Raw genomic sequence first — 16,430 nt, 5'->3', positions numbered from 1 at the left:
ATCCGAGGCCGCGCGCGTCCGCGGGAGGCACCGGCGGACCCAATGCCCCGACCCTGGCTCGGGGTCTGGCGGAGGGGGGTCGGGTGAGGGAGGGTCCCGGGCGCGCCGGCGCCGCGCGGGACCCGGGGAGGCGCACGGCTAGCTTACCTGGTAAGTAATACAGAGGCGGCTTCAATCCAAACATGGTTCAAATTAGAATTCCATAGTGGCCAAAGAGGGATGAAGAAGAAAAATAATATTAAAACCCAGGAATGAAAAAAAAGCACCGTTCAAGCCACGGCGCTCAAAAATGTCCAAAACAATAAAATAAAGGCAGAAGAGCGATCCTGAGAGCGACGAAAAAAAAAAATCAGTCTTTCCCCCCCCCCAAGATGATCAAAAGGCTCTCTCTCCGACCAGCGCCCGGGCAATTTCGGCCACCTTGGCCCTGGCAGATCCACAATGAGGTAATTGACGACCAAGGACGGGCCGGAGCCTCCACGGCTGCCCGGGTGTCTTCGCCGCGTGTGTATTTTCTGCCTTTTGGACTTGAGATGCAAATAAAAAAAAGGAGGGGGGAGCACGGCGGAGGGAAGCAGGCGGGGAAGAGGAGCGAGAGAAAAATAAAGGGGGGAGGTGAGGGTGATGAAATTGGGGGGTTAAGATCTTCAGGGATTACTCATTTGAAAGGAAAAGAGAGGGGGGGAAGAAAAAAAAACAGCCCCAAGACGTGCGAGTAGCAATCTCTCCTGCATTCAGCCATTTGAATGTCAAGGGCGAGGGTCAAGAGACCTGTTTCCAACAGGGTTTCACGTTCAGAACCAGAAGGAAAAAGGAAGGGGGGGGCGGCGGGAGGGGGTATCTCTTGTTGCCAAGGAGAAATCGGCTTTGTTTTGTTTCCCCTTAGCTACTGGGTGAGGAGGGGCGGGGTGGCGGGGAGAGGAGGAGGGGGCGAGCGGGAGAGGGGAGAGGAGAAAATTAATACCCAAACAGCCAAGAAGTACCGAGGGGGAGATTTCTTCTCGTAAATAAAAGAGGCGGCGATTGCAAACAAGTCTCCGGCAGGAGAAAGCAGGCCGGGGAGCCGCTCCCCTCCCCCTCTCGCCACCAACACCCCTCCCCCCGTTTTTTTGGTTATCTCCCTGGCCCGGCGTCCCACCACTGACTCAGAGAGAGGGGGTGGAAGGAGGAGGAGAAAGAACTCGCGGGGGCTCTGGCGCCTGGGCAGAAGGAGGCAGGAGGAGAGCGGGGAGGCGAGAGCGCACGGCGGTGGAGAGCCCCTCGATCAATTTTCATGCAAGAATCATTATCGGTAAATTGGAAAGCTGGCTGCCTGACAGCAGATTTGTCTCCCCTAATGAAAGCGAAAGGGTAGGGGCGCAGCGGCGGGCGGCTGAAGGCGGCGGCGGCTCCTTCCGTCTCTACGCGGCATCTTCCAGCAGCTCCATGCTTCGCATGGCGATAATAATAGTTTCACTTGCGAGCTTCCCCCCGTGCGGCCGCCGAGCCGGGCGGCAGATCCATGCGGACGGGGAACGGGGAGCAGGAAGCCGGGCTCGCCTCTCCAAACCCGGGGAGGGTGGCGCTGCCGAAGGCAGGGTGCTCCCCTTTGCGCCGAAGCGGGGGCCGTTTGCAAACAGTGGGCGGCTGCGGGCGCCGTTGGTCCCCCCTCCGGCTGCCCAACTCCGCGCTCTGGCCGTCCGCCCGCCCGCCGGTCCTCCCTCCCTCCCCACCCACGACTGACAGCTGCGGGAGCCGGGAGTTCGCCCTCCGCCAGGACCCGGGAGGAGAATCCCTAAACCGTGACCCGGGGACTCGGGGCCGCCTTTTGTGGAACCCACGCGGGGCTGCGGCAACGCACACGCCGGCCTGCCCTGGTGAGCTCTCGGGCGAGCGGTTTCCCTCCTTTCTTTTCCTCTCACCCCTTACCCCGCACCCCACCCCTTAAAAATCCCTGTTGCAAGTGTAATCAAATGCTGGATAGCATCTCCCACACTCTCCCTGCACTGGTGCATTATCAGATCCGGGAAGGCATGCTTCCAGGCAAATAGACCTAATAAATGCTATTACTGGGATTCTGCAAGCCCCGGCTGCACCATAGTAACGAGAGCCCCGGCTAATTTGGTTTAAGAAAACGATCAACTGCACAGAGACTGAGTGTGGAGCCTGTATCTCTCCTCCCCACGCCGCCTCCCTTTCACACCAGCTCAAGAAGGCCCCATGTGATAATTCCCCAAATCGAAGGGGAAAAAACCCTGCCGCCAAACCACATCCTGTGCGCTTATTGTCCAGCCCAGCGATTTTAAAGAGACAGGATCCATTTATCCACGTCCCCCCACCCCCCTCTTAAACGCACGCTGCAAAGCTGCCTCTTGATGTGACAATTTATTTTCAAGCCCTTTTACCTCCTGAGGGGCCCCTCAGTGGCACAACTAGCCGGAATCACGACTTGGTGACACTAAGGGGTCACCTTTTGACCCTAGATACAATCATGGTTTGAGGAGCAGACCTGAGCCCGCAGGTACGCATGGCGGGGCACCGCGGTCACGCCAGGCTTGGGTTCCTGCCAACGCTCTCCAACCACTGCGTAAATCAGGGGTCCCCAGCGGCAGCCCCGGGGTCCCTGCTAAATGCAGCGGCTTCAAATGACAGTTGAACTCCCGGAATACGATACCCTAGAGAAAAGCTCCGGAGGGCAAATTGGAGGAGCTTGGGAGAGTGGGGGGAGCGGCGTGCCTTTTGACCTCTCCAAGCCACTTGCCAAACCCTCGCCTACCCCGCCAGAAAAATTCTTAAATGAGCTGGGCGGAGCGCTCGCAGCCAAGGGAGGGGTGGCGCTCCTCTCCGCCGCCGCCAGCGGCTCGGTGACTGCGGCGTGCTGGCGGACGCCTTCCGCCGGGGCCCGGCCGCCTGGGGTGCGAGGAGCGTCTTTGAGTCCCCCAGCTCGCTGCTGCGCCCCGCCTGGCGCCCCCTCCCCACAGGCGGCCGAACGCACGCGGGCGCAGAGGAGGGCGCCAGAGCTGCTGACCTGGAGGAAACCGGCCGCTCGGGGCCGCCCGCGCCCGCCGCCAGCCTCTGGCTGCTCCGCCCCGCGCTGACCCTGGAGGTCGCGCCAGGCCCTCGGCGCCGGCGGCCCTTTGTTTCCGGAGCTGCGTGGCGGCGCGCTCTCTGCGCCTCCCCTTGCACCCGCCGCCGGCGGCGGCCTGGCAAACGGGGCGGTGGGGTTGGGGTCCAGCACCTGCCCTCCCTGCCCCCACCCTGCGCGCCCCGCCGGGCCTCTGCTCCAGCCCCCGCTTCCCCCTCCCACCCATTTATCACACATTTATCACCCGTGAGCTGCACAATCTGCGCCCCTGGGGGGCGGGGGGTGAGGGGCGGCCAGGACGCGGGTTAGACCAACCGGGTGAGCTACGGCCCACCCGCTAACCCCTCACAAATTGGAAAAATCTCCCATCTTTCTTAGGGGAAAAAAGACCAAACTATTTTTAAAAGACCCTAAACTATCAGTTTCTGTTGTCATTCTTTTATTGGTTTTTAATTCTCCGGGATTACACGAACAACAGTAGTAATTAATACTAAACCTTCCTCTACTGTATATGCTAATGGCAGGAGCCATAAAAATTAATTTGCAAACATGTCATTACACAATAGCTGTACAGGCAATAAACCTGTAATTATGGGCCAATCACAGGCATGGTACAGAGGGAGGGGTGCTCCCCCAATCTGCTGGGTGCCCCCCTTCCCCTGCTTCAGTGGGGAAGACGATGCTAGAAAGAAGCTTGCCTCCTGGGAGCCACCTGTGGAGAACGGGAAAGGGATCTCTAGTCCAGAGCTCCCATCAGCCTGGCTTCCAGGCAAGAGAACTTGGAGACAGCCATGGAGGCCCTCCTGAGATTGAAATTGAGCGTGGTGGCCCCACGCGGTGGCTCACGCCTGTCATCCCAGCACTTTGGGAGGCCGAGACGGGTGGATTATGAGGTCAGGAGATCGAGACCATCCTGGCTAACATGATGAAACCCCGTCTCTACTAAAAATACAAAAAAATTAGCCGGGCATGGTGGCGGGCGCCTGTAGTCCCAGCTACTCAGGAGGCTGAGGCAGGAAAATGGCGTGAACCCATGAGGCCGAGGTTGCAGTGCGCGGAGATTGCGCCACTGCACTTCAGCCTGGGCAACAGAGTGAGACTCCGTCTCAAAAAAAAAAAAAAAAGAAAAAGAAAGAAAGAAATTGAGCGCAGAGAGGCGAAGCAGGGGCTTGGAGAACTCCCCAGGCCTGGCTGGCGGTGGGTAGGCCAGACCAGAAAGGAGAGGGCCAGAGAAGAGTGGGCATGCTGGTGGGCCAGCTCCTGGCTGATCTAGTCAAAGGTAAACATCTCTCCCTAATAAGTATTTGAATGCCTGCATCGAATTACCTTAAAGTGCTCAGGCCAAGTCCTAATTGCTTTTAGCCACACCCTTGGGAAGGAGAGCTGTAAGATGCTAGTGATAGCCCAGCCTCCTCTGGCCCTGGATCTGGGCGTCTCAAAGTAGGTTAGTGACATTTCCTGGTGACAGGGACCTTTGTAAGGGGGGAAAATATGAGACCCACTATGGGAGGGTGGTTACACCACAGCTGCCCACCTGATGCCAAAACAGCTGAGAAATAGAAAGCAACGCCACTGTGCCCCGCCGCCGGCCTCCCGGGCGGCTTTCCATTGAATGGCCCGGTTGTTTGCCACAATGTGGCTGAACGGGGTAGTGGGAAGGATTTTCCCCTTCCCACTGGCCCTTGTGGCTTGGCTGTGGTTTTTGGAACCCATCACTACAGCCATTCATTCCCAGGGGAGCCCCCCCCCCGGGCCTCTGAGGGTGCCTATGGCCTGGCTAGGGGTGACAGGGGCCACCAGTCTAGGCCACACCAGGATGGAGTGCCAGGTGCCCATGTGAGAAGGGCAGTGCTCTTCGTAAGATTTCACCCCAGAAGGATTCTGTCCAAGGAAAGGATGTCTCTGTCTCTCCACCCACACTTCTCCGGAAAAACCCAGTGGTGGTGATGCTCTCGGTCCGCATCCCTCAGCTCACCGCTGGGGAGGAATCGGACATTTATGGAAAAGAGGTAGGAAACCGGGCAGGCTGGACCACTCAGACCTGTGCCTCCAGGTAGCCCTTGTTAAAGGCTGGGGACGCCAAGGGGCAAACTCACCCCGAACCTTCCTGAGAAAGCCCTGCCCACGCTGCAAGCCCACCCAAGGTCAGAGGGAAGAATGGGCCCTCACAGCATAGGGTCATGTTCTGGACACAGCAGAAAAAGAGAGACAATTGCTTCATCTCTCAATGGGAGAAAAAAAGCCAGGGGCTGGGCTGCTTCCCAGGAGGCGGCATGCGGCCCGCCGGATCCCCACTCTGAAGAGGCAGGCCCCCACCACCAGCTGCACCTTCAGAATGGAGGGTCCCCAGACTCCCTCTAGCGGGGCTGCCTTTGCCACAGCACGGAGACAGCCTAGCTGGCCAAGAGAGTCAGCTGAGAGCAATAAAAATAGCCTCCCAGCACGTGCTGGGAAAACTGAGGCTGCAGGCTGGGGTCTGGAGTGCACGCGGCAGGGTACCTCGGCTGGCAGCTGTGCCCATGGGCATCTGGTGGCCCCCCAGGACCAGGCCACAGCCTCCCCCTCTGGAGAGGGGCACTGCTCCCCAGATTCCAGAAAAGGGAGGGGCGGGGAAGCTGTGTGGCTAACCTGGAATGACCCGTCTGTCCTCGGGTGGGCAGCCTCCGTTTCCCTCTTTAGGGTAATAATACCAGCTGATGCTCCCGCGCGCTCAGTCTGTGCCAGCTGCTGTTCTGAGCACTTTTCCTGGATGGCGCATTGGATCCTCGTGACAATCTGGTTCAAGGTCACCATGAGTTCCATTTTCCAGATGAAGAACAGACAGGTCAAGCAGCTTGCCCAAGGACACACAGCCAGTGGGTGGCAGAGCTGGGGTTGGAACCCATGCTGGCTCCCAAGTGCATGTTCATTACCATCGGCAAAAGTTTGCAATCAGACTTCAATTCCATCTCGCCCCACTCTCTGTGTGCCCTCGGGCAGTGACATCAACATTTTGACCCTCAGTTTCCTTACCTGGAAAATGAGGCGAATCACCCCTGCACTCCAGGAAGATGTGTGTAATTACACCAGTGCCTGGCACACAGAGACTCCCTGAGCAGAGCGGCCATTAGTCCTGTCTTTCAGATAACAGTGGTAATCATGCTAATAGTAGCTCCCACTGATTGGGCCTCAGTGCACTGGGGCTCCACAATGCCTGCTTTCCTACGATGTCATCTTACTTGGGACCTGCCCCAGCATCCCCTCCCCTTGAGACGGACACCACAATGACCATCACCCACTTTTGTGCATGAAGATGCTGAGGCCCAGAGAAGTGCAGCCAGTCACCACGGGCAAGGGCATACAGGAAGGGGATACACCCTGTTTCCCTTTCTGTCTGGCTCTAGTCCTTAGGTCACTGGACCCTCTATGAACATTCCAAGTCTCAAGCAGTCTGAGGTTGAAAGAAAAAAGGGAACTTCTGTCCGGTCACACCTCATGGTGACTTCTGCATATCCAGGTTTTGTTTTTACCTTCGCTTGGTGGGAATTACAGGGCACACCCCACCCACGTGTGCTGTCACATTTCGGAGCATTTAACCGGGATCCTGGGGCTGAGGTGTCCCCAGCCTGCTCCAGTGCAGGCAGAATGGTAATCTGCCAAAAGTGATGCCCACATGGCCAGGTGCAGCGCTTATACCCATAATTCCAACACTTTGGGAGGCCAAGGTGGAAGGACTGCTTGAGCCCAGGAGATCAAGACCAGCCTGGGCAACATAGTGGGACACCGTCCCTACAAAAAATAAAAATGTTAGCCAGGTTTAGTGGTGTGTGTGCCTATAGTCCCAGCTACATGGGAAGCTGAGGCAGGATGATCTCTTGAGCCCAGGAAATGGAGGCTGTAGTGAGCCGTGTTTGTGCCATTGCATTCCAGCCTAGGTGACAAAGCAAGACCCTGTCTCAAAAAAAAAAAAAAGAAAAAAAGATACATCTGCCTGGTACTGTGACTATGGCCTTATTTAGAAAGAGTCTGTGAAGATGTAATTAAAAATCTCTAGGCCAGGCGTGGTGGCTCACATCTGCAATCCCAACACTTTGGGAGGCCGAGACGGGTGGATCACGAGGTCAGGAGATGGAGACCATCCTGGCTAACACAGTGAAACCCCGTCTCTACTAAAAAATACAAAAAACTAGCCGGGCGAGGTGGCAGGCGCCTGTAGTCCCAGCTACTCGGGAGGCTGAGGCAGGAGAATGGCGTGAACCGGGAGGCGGAGCTTGCAGTGAGCTGAGATCCGGCCACTGCACTCCAGCCTGGGCGACAGAGCGAGACTCCAACTCAAAAAAAAAAAAAAAAAAAAAAAAAAAATTCCAGGCCAGGGGTGGTGGCTCACATCTGTAATCCCAGCACTTTGGGAGGCCGAGGAGGGCGGATCAGGAGGTCAAAGAGATCGAGACCATCCTGGCCAAATGGTGAAACCCCATCTCTACTAAAAATACAAAAATTAGCTGGGTGCGGTGGCAGGAGCCTGTAGTCCCAGCTACTCGGGAGGTTGAGGCAGGAGAATCACCTGAACCCAGGAAGCGGAGGTTGCAGTGAGCCGAGATTGAGCCACCGCACTCCAGCCTGGTGACCGAGTGAGACACCGTGAGACACCGTCTCATGAAAAAAAAAGAATCCCCAGACCAGATCATCCTGGATTATTAGGGTGGGCCTCAACTCAGTGGTAAAGGTCTTTCTAATGAGAGGAACCATTTGTGCCCCCACGTTCATCATAGCACTATTCACTATAGCCAAAATATGAAATCAACCTTGGTGTCCAACACAGACAAATGAATCTGGAGAATGTGGTACGTACACGCAATGGAATACTACTCCCCTGTAAAAAAGAGTGAAACCCTGTCATTTGCAGCAACACGTGTGGAATTGGAGATTCTTACATTAAATGAAATAGGCCAGACATAGAAAGGCAGACACTGCATGGTCTCACTAATATGTGGGAACTGAGAAAGTAGATCTCCTGAAGACAGAGGCGGGAGGGGTAGAGGGGAGGGAGGGCAGAAGAGAAGTGGATTAATGGGTGCAAATATACAATTAGATACAAATAAGACCTAGTTAAAAAATAAAAAAAAGATCTAGTGTTCTATAGATCAGTAGGGTGACTATAGTTCATAATAATCTATTGTACACTTCAAAATAGCTAGAATAATTCAAAAAATTTAAAAAAAAATTTTTTTGAGACAGAATCTCACCCTATCACCAGGCCAGAGTGCTGTGGCTCAATCTTGTCTCACTGCAACCTCTGACTCCTCGGTTCAAGTGATTCTCCTGCCTCAGCCTCCGGAGTAGCTGGGATTACAGGCATGTGCCACCACACCCAGCTAATTTTTTTGTATTTTTAGTAGAGACGGCATTTCACCATGTTGGCCAGGATGGTCTCGATCTCCTGACCTCATGATCTGCCCTCCTCGGCCTCCCAAAGCCCTGGGATTACAGGCATGAACCACTGCGCCCGGCCTCAAATATTTCTAGAATAAAGAAAAGAAAAATATACCAAGTACACGGATTTTTTTTTTTTTTTTTTTTTTGAGACAGAGACTCATTCTTCACCCAGGCTGGAGTGCAGTGGTGTCAGCTCACCACAACCTCCACCTCCAGGGTTCAAGTGATTCTCATGCCTTAGCCTCCCAAGTAGCTGATTACAGGCACACGCCACCACACCTGGCTAATTTTTGTATTTTTAGTAGAGACAGGGTTTTGTCATGTTGCCCAGGCTGGTCTCAAACTCCTGACTTCACGTGATCCACCCTCCCCGGCCTCCCAAAGTGCTGGGATTACAGGCATGAGCCATCACACCTAGCCCCAGTACACTAGTTTGATCTGTACAAATTACATAAATGTATTATCATATTAATTATATAAATTATTAAACTATCATATTACTCCAAAAACATGTTTTTAAAAAGAGGAACAGACAAAAGAGAAGACACACAAGAGAGACGGCCACATGAAAATAGAGGCAGAAATTGGAGTGCTATGGCCACAAGCCAAGGGACGCCTGGAGCCACCAGGTGCTGGAAGAGGCAAGAAGCAGCCTCCTGTGGGACCTCCGGAGGGAGCATGGCCCCGCTGACACTTTGATTTCAGTTTCATTCCGTGAGAGAATACATTTCTGTTGTTTTAAGCTGCTACCCAGTTTGCAGTAATTTGTTATAGCAGCCACAGGAAGCTAATACATCCTGTCACTTCTGTCAAATGCCCTCTGTCCTGCGAGCCCTGGGAAGCTCTGGGCATTGTCCAAGTCTGGAAGCTGCATGCTTTGGGCCACAGCTGGGTCAAGCCATGCTTCAGGTGTGTCACAGGGACTCAGATTGAGATAAAGTGTCCTGAGGCCTTGGACGGCGTGTGGTGAGGCTGCCCGCCTCCACAAAACTCACATCAGCACTCCACTGGGACCTGCCCGCCCTCTCATCTCACTACCTCGTGACACACATTTGCCAGCCAGGCTTTGGGTGGATGACTGGCCTGCCGAGATCACTGGATGTGGCCATCTGCCCAGGGAAATAGCCCGCCAGCCTTCCTGAGGGTCGACCTCTTACTGCTGGCCTTGCAGACGCCTGCAGGCCCCACAGGGCCAGGAGTGACAGTAATGACAAGAATCCCTGGTGGCCAGCTTCTTACCAAGCCATGCCCTTTCATCCCAGCCTCTAGGGCAATTGGGTGGGGCCAGGTGGCCAAGTTCTGGCCAAGAGAATGTGGTGGAAGGAATAAGTGGCCACGTCCAGGCCCGGCCTGGAAGAGCTGCCTGTGCGAGCCTCTGTTTTTCCCTTCCTGGGTCTTTGTAATGGACACCTTCTCCCAGGATGACTCTGAGTACAGATACTGAAGACAGCAACACCTCCATCAACTGATGCTCAGGGCAGAGGCCCCTGTTCTGGCTCCCCACCAATCCTACATTATGTGGGCGTGTCCTTGAGAAATAAATATCTACTGTACAACTTATAATATAATGCACCCCTGTGAAGCTGAGCCTCTTTGTTATGGGGGCTTGTGTGAGTTTAACTAACAACAGGCCGGGCGGGATGGCTCATGCCTGTAATCCTAGCACTTTGAGAGGCTGGGGCAGGCAGATCACTTAGGCCACGAGTTCAAGACCAGCCTGGCCAACATGGTGAAAGCCCGCTTCTACTAAGAAATACAAAAATTAGTTGGGCATAGTGACCTGCGTCTGTAATCCCAGCTACTCAGAAGGCTGAGGCAGGTGAATTGCTTGAACCCGGGAGGTGGAAGGTGTAGTAAGCTGAGATCAGGCCACTGTACTCTAGCCTGGACAACAGAGCTAGACCGTCTCAAGAAAAATAAAAATAACTAATGGCCAGGCACGGTGGCTCACGCCTGTAATCCCAGCACTTTGGGAGGCCAAGGCCAAGGTCAGGAGATCGAGACCATCCTGGCTAACACAGTGAAACCCCGTCTCTACTAAAAATACAAAAAATAATTAGCCGGCGTGGTGGCGGGCGCCCGTGGTCCCAGCTACTTGCGAAGCTGAGGCAGGAGAATGGCGTGAACCCAGGAGGCGGAGTTTGCAGTCAGCCGAGGTCGCGCCACTGCACTCCAGCCTGGGCGACAGAGCGAGACTCTGTCTCAGAAAAACAAAAAACAAACAAATAAAAAACAAACAACACAGACCCGTAGGTCTCCTTTCCAAATGTTGACTTTCTGCTGAGTACTGTGCTACATGCTTTAAGTACATTATCTTGTTACATCTTCACAACAAAAGCAAGTCCATTATTGTCCCCATTTTTTAGATGAAGAAACTGAAAAGGCCTAGAGAAGTTAAGTGACTTGCCCAAGGTCACATAGCCAGTAAGGAGCAACGCTCAGATTGGAACTCAGACAAGTTGGAAGCCAGGCCCTGTATTTTCAACTCTCTCCATGAGGCCGCCCTCATCTCTCTGTGGTAGGAGCTGGCAAAGACGCTTTACCCAGAAACCCTTCTTAATTAAAAGCAAAACAAACAAAAAACAGGAAGGGTAAGAACACTGCGTCTGCAGTCTACATGCAAAACTGTGTGTCCGACCTCCAGTTGGGGCCTGCCCCTGGAGCAGGCTGCCAGCAAGCTCAGTATTTGAGAACTCTTTAAAATAATGGTTTTACAAGATAGAGGCAGCGGTATGATAAAAGGCCTTCCTTCCTATGACTACGGAGATGCCAGAGAAATCAGACAGCGACTGTGCTGGGGACTGCCCAGGCCACATAGCTCATCCCTGTGAAGGGACCCTCTGCCTGTCCTCGAACGCCTCCTGGGACCCAGACGGGCCACTTCTGGAGGAAGTCCATTCGTCATCTCAGACAGCCCTGGTTGTCAATATTCTGCATTGTGCAAAGCCAACAGAGCCCTGGCAAGAGCTGTTGGAAGGCGCCACGGAGGTCCCCGAGGGGAGGAGAAATAAGGGAATAAATGCGACTCAGAAGTCCCTGGACCAGCAGCTCACACCATCTGTGGACACCGTGACAGCGCGGGCATGGCTGGCCTCCTCACATCCTGCTCCGCTTGCGGGCCTGCTCTGGCCGCGGTCCTGCTCTGCTGCGTGGGGGCACACGGACAAGGCTTTCTTTTCCCCAAGCACTCCAGAGACCAGGCGAGGCCCTGCTGCAGGAAAACAGGCATTGTGAACAGCCCTTCCCACTGTCCCCTGCTGGGGTCTGCTGGGCAAGAAGTCACTGCCAGGGCAAGAAGTCACTGCCAGGGTTGTAATTCCCCATTTGTGGATGACACACAGATCTCGCTGTCTCCTCCTGGGCCTAACTGGTTCAGGTCCATGTAGCCCTCTGGCCAAGAAGATGTGGGTTCTACGAGCGGCTTCACCCCTGCCTTTCCCCTCATGCTGGGTGCGAACTTTTTAGTGCGACAGACCAGAGTGGGATGCCTGAGGGCTCTCTCTGTTCTTCTCTGCCTTTACCTTGAAAGAAATGTGGAGCCAGCCCCAGCCACTTCCTTTCCTGTTGGTCTTCCTCGCCTGTTCTTTCTGGACTGTCCCCGTGGCCTGAGCTGTCCTTTACTTGCTCTCCAGCGGGTCATGCCTGAACGGATGGGGGAATTCTCAATGTGTCCCCAGCATGCGGTATTCAGTAGAATGGCTCCTCTGGCCTGGCACTTACAAAGCATGGGCACGGCTCAAGGTTTCTCAGCCTCAGCACAACTGACATTGGGGGCCGGATGATTCTTTGCTGTGGGGGCTGTCCTGGGCATCGCAGGATGTTTAGCAGCATCCCTGGCCTCGACCCACAAGATGTCAATAAGACAGCACAGTTATGGCAATCAAAATATGTCTACAGGCTGGCACGGTGGCTCACGCCTGTAATCCCAACACTGTGGGAAGCCGAGGTAGGTGGATCACTTGGGTCCAGGAGTTCAAGACCAGCCTGAGGAACGTGGCAAAAACCCATCTCTACAAAAAATACAATTAACTAGGTGTGGTGGTGTACGCCTGTAGTCCCAGCTACTTGGGAGGCTGAGGCAAGAGGATCGCTTCAGCTTGGGTGGCAGAGGTTGCAGTGAGCTGAGATCGTGCCACTGCCCTTCAGCCTAGATGACAGAGCAAGATATTGTCTCAAATGTAAAAAAACTTTCCAGATACGGCCAACTGTCGCGAGGAGCAAAACTGCCTCTGTAGAGAACCACTTGCGTAGCCTAAATAATCCAGCCAGCATGCTGGGTGACACAAGTTTTAGACCTCCTTCTATGGCTGGCCTTGAGCCAACAGCTGCCCTCTCTTGGCCCCAGCTTTACCACATACAAATTTAGAGGGGCCGAATGGCATGCTCTGGTCTTCCAGCTGTCTCAGATTCTGCAGTGCTGCTTAGAACCAATGGTTCCAAGATGGGGATAAGCTTGTGACTCAGGACAACAGGATCAGAAGGGAAGGGACCCAGGGTCTGCCCCCCAGCAGGGCTCATGCAAAAAACACAGGAAATGGGATGTGGACTCTATGGGGTGGGCAGCCCTGGTGCCTCTGGCGCCTCAGTGTTTCTCCCTTTTCTCTGCAGTCCTCTTTCTCCCCAACCTAAACAAAACCTGCTCTGAAAAGAAATATCTACTATTTTTTTTTTTTTTTTTTTTTTTGAGACGGAGTCTCGCTCTGTCACCCAGGCTGGAGTGCTGCGGCCGGATCTCAGCTCACTGCAAGCTCCGCCTCCTGGGTTCATGCCATTCTCCTGCCTCAGCCTCCCGGGTAGCTGGGACTACAGGCGCCACCACCTCGCCCGGCTAGGTTTTTTTTGTATTTTTAGTAGAGACGGGGTTTCACCGTGTTAGCCAGGATGGTCTCGATCTCCTGACCTCGTGATCCGCCCGTCTCGGCCTCCCAAAGTGCTGGGATTACAGGCTTGAGCCACCGCGCCGGGCCAAGAAATATCTACTATTAATCATTCACACTCTAGCATGACTTAGCCTTACCTCTGCTATCTCTATAGAATCCAGGCTGTGTCCCTGGTTGGGTCCATCTCCCAGCCCCTGGAACAGCTACAGGATATATTTGGGAAAAGCAGGGCAAAGGAGACTTTTTTTTTTTTTTTTTGAGATGGAGTCTTGCTCTGTCACCCAGGCTGGAGTGCAGTGGTGTGATCTTGGCTCACTGTAACTTCTGCTTCCTGGGTTCAAGCGATTCTCCTGCCTCAGCCTCCTGAGTAGCTAGGATTACAGGCGCCTGGCACTGCACCTGGCTAATTTTTGTATTTTTAGTAGAGACGGAGTTTCACCATGTTGGTCAGGCTGGTCTCGAACTCCTGACCTCGTGATCCACCCACCTTGGCCTCCCAAAGTGCTGGGATTACAGGCACGAGCCACCATGCCTGGCCACAAGGAGACATTCTTAAGTGCATTTACGCTAAAAACAGTGGCTTCCATTTCTAAGGTCACGTGATGAGGAAAACTACGGAGTACCCTTTATTGCAGCAGCTGCTACAGGGAGGGAGAAGCCCCAGCCTGGTGCTGGACTTGGTGGGAGGTCATTTGACTCAGAGGTATCATGGTGAAGAGGTGGGGCCAGCAGGGCCACCCACAAACCAGGTGCTGTGTGGACAGTCCCCCGGGCTTCACGACCATCAGTCTTATACGGCAAACACTAGCTTGTGCTAAGCTGAACACAGCACCAAGGCCAGAGCACTTTTAGTTAACAGTCACAATCCCAACCCTTGTGTCCCAAAGACAGCCTTTCCGGTTGTTTGTGGGGGTGGAGTAACCCAGAAGCATCTCCGCTTCAGCTCTTCACTGGGAGGCAGGCTGGCTGCGCCTGGGCAGAGTGAGACACACCTGTTCAGTTCTGCACAGCGGGGGCTTACGGGTGTGGGAGGGGATGCTGGGTCCCAGCACGGTTCTGCCCCTGTGGCAGGTGTAGCGTGGCTCTGGCCTTCTCTGGCCTTCAGTCTCTTCCTCTGTAGGATGCTTGGACGAAATGATCCCCCAGGCCCTCCAGCTCGGTGAGCCCATGATTAATAAAACTCAGACACACCATCTGCTCACTCTGACATTTAAGAAACAGAACGGGTTTCCAAAGAGAAAGCTGCCCTGTGCAGCCTGCTCCCCGCCTTCGCCTGCTGATCCAAATGTGGGTTCACACCCTCCCCGCATCCCAGCCCTGACTCTACCAATTCCAACATGCACACACACAATCACAAGCAGAATTCGCCCCCCTCCTCCACCCAGAAGGTCAAAACCGGATGCGGGGGGGTGGGACAGGGCAGCTGAAGGCCGAGGTCTGCCCTAATAAAACCCTGAAATGACTGACGTCTTCTGGGCCTCCCACCCTTTATACTGCCTTCTCCACCCCGAGGGCAAGGATGCATTTTGAAAACCACACGTCTCCAAACTTCACAACTCCCCTGATGCCGAGACAGCCTTCCCTCATGCTCAGCCCGTTCCCAGTGCTAGGGAGGGAGACTGCTCTCCCTTTCTGCAGATGGGAAAAGTCAGCCCAAGGTCACACCAAGGATAAGCAGTGAGGCAGGGACGCGGCTCCTGACAGAGTACACGCATGTGGAATGTTCTGTGCCATGCAGGGCCCTTTCCCCTGCAATGCTCATCAACACCATCCCCACCGCTCTGTCCTCCAGACAGCCCTTCACCATGCACTGTGGCTTTGCCTCTTATGCGACGACTCAGAAACAGGACCTCAGGGGCCGGGCGCGGTGGCTCAAGCCTGTAATCTCAGCACTTTGGGAGGCCGAGACGGGCGGATCACGAGGTCAGGAGATCGAGACCATCCTGGCTAACACGGTGAAACCCCGTCTCTACTAAAAAATACAAAAAAACTAGCCAGGCGAGGTGGCGGGCACCTGTAGTCCCAGCTACTCGGGAGGCTGAGCCAGGAGAATGGCGTAAACCCGGGAGGCGGAGCTTGCAGTGAGCTGAGATCTGGCCACTGCACTCCAGCCTGGGCCACAGAGCGAGACTCCGTCTCAAAAAAAAAAAAAAAAAAAAAAAAAAGAAACAGGACCTCAGGCCCACTCCGATCCCAGGCACAGAAGCAAACCCTCTGTGCTATGCCCATGGCCCTGCCTTGTCCACGGAGTGGCTGGCAATTGTAAGCCCTTAAGGCCAGGCCCAGAGGAGGGCAGTGGGGACAGTGTGGGCTCCCAGGTGAGACTCTCCCACCAGCTGGAGGGTTTTCACTAGGCCCAGGAGCTGAGCCGGGGCGGTGGGGACACAGTCAGGACAGTGAGGCCTGTGCCAGCCAGGTGCTTGCTGTGTGGCTTCCTCCAGGTACCCAGGCTCCGCCTCTGGCAGGGAACAGTGGAGAAAGTCCCTCAGGAAGGCCCTAGCCTAGGGCCTGGCACTCTTTGTTGACTGAGTCTTGGTCACCCCCAACTCAAGCTATCCTCTTGCGGCTGGCAGCCCTCCTGGGGAACCCCCAGGAGGTCAGCTCTCACCATCCCAGCCTTGGTCTATGGGCCTCACCGGCTGGCTTCTAGACTCTTCCTCCATGCTGGTCTCCTCCTGAACATCCATGCAGCTGCCTACTCCCACCCTGACCTCCCTAGACAAAATGCCTGCTGCTTCCCACCATTCTCCCTGCCAGGCACAGCCTCCAGACCCTCCTCTCAGGCTCTGTCTCTGCCCCTACCCCCATCCCCGCCACACCACCCTGCTTGGAGAAGTGGCCTGAGTGTTTCTCATAATGACCAGTAAAAGCAACCCAAAAGAACTAAATAAGAATGTACACTGGACTTCTTTTTTTTTGAGACAGGGTCTCACTTTATTGCTGAGGCCAGAGTGCAGTGGTGCAATCACAGCTCACTGCAGCCTCAAACTCCTGGGCTCAAGGGATCCTCCTGCCTCAGCCTCCCTAGTATCAGGGACTACAGGCCCATGCCACCTCACCTGGCTAATTTT

The 16,430-nt window shown here is 54.7% G+C and overlaps 1 protein-coding gene and 1 long non-coding RNA gene across 7 annotated transcripts in view; one reads left to right on the top strand and one right to left on the bottom strand.

The window, feature by feature from the left end:
• The window catches only part of GSE1 (Gse1 coiled-coil protein), a 508,837-nt gene that overhangs the window by 120,902 nt on the left and 371,505 nt on the right, over nt 1-16,430 (bottom strand). For 2 of the 6 annotated variants that reach the window (XM_033219208.1, XM_033219211.1), the window contains exon 1: nt 148-858. The exons of the other annotated variants lie outside the window; for them this stretch is intronic. In XM_033219208.1, the coding sequence (XP_033075099.1) occupies nt 148-184 (37 nt within the window). In that variant the 5' untranslated portion in view covers nt 185-858. Of the gene's footprint in view, nt 1-147; nt 859-16,430 lie in introns of those variants that run through there. 6 annotated transcript variants of the gene reach the window in all.
• Nucleotides 1,046-3,485, top strand: LOC117088152. The gene is made up of 2 exons (XR_004439015.1): nt 1,046-1,291; nt 1,726-3,485. It is a non-coding gene; the product is annotated as an uncharacterized LOC117088152 (long non-coding RNA).

This window comes from Trachypithecus francoisi, unplaced genomic scaffold (assembly GCF_009764315.1).
Source record: "Trachypithecus francoisi isolate TF-2019V2 unplaced genomic scaffold, Tfra_2.0 Lachesis_group10, whole genome shotgun sequence".
Classification (NCBI taxonomy): Eukaryota; Metazoa; Chordata; class Mammalia; order Primates; family Cercopithecidae; genus Trachypithecus; species Trachypithecus francoisi.
The sequence above is the reverse complement of the archived record's forward strand: the minus strand, read 5'-3'. Positions and strand labels throughout refer to the sequence as shown.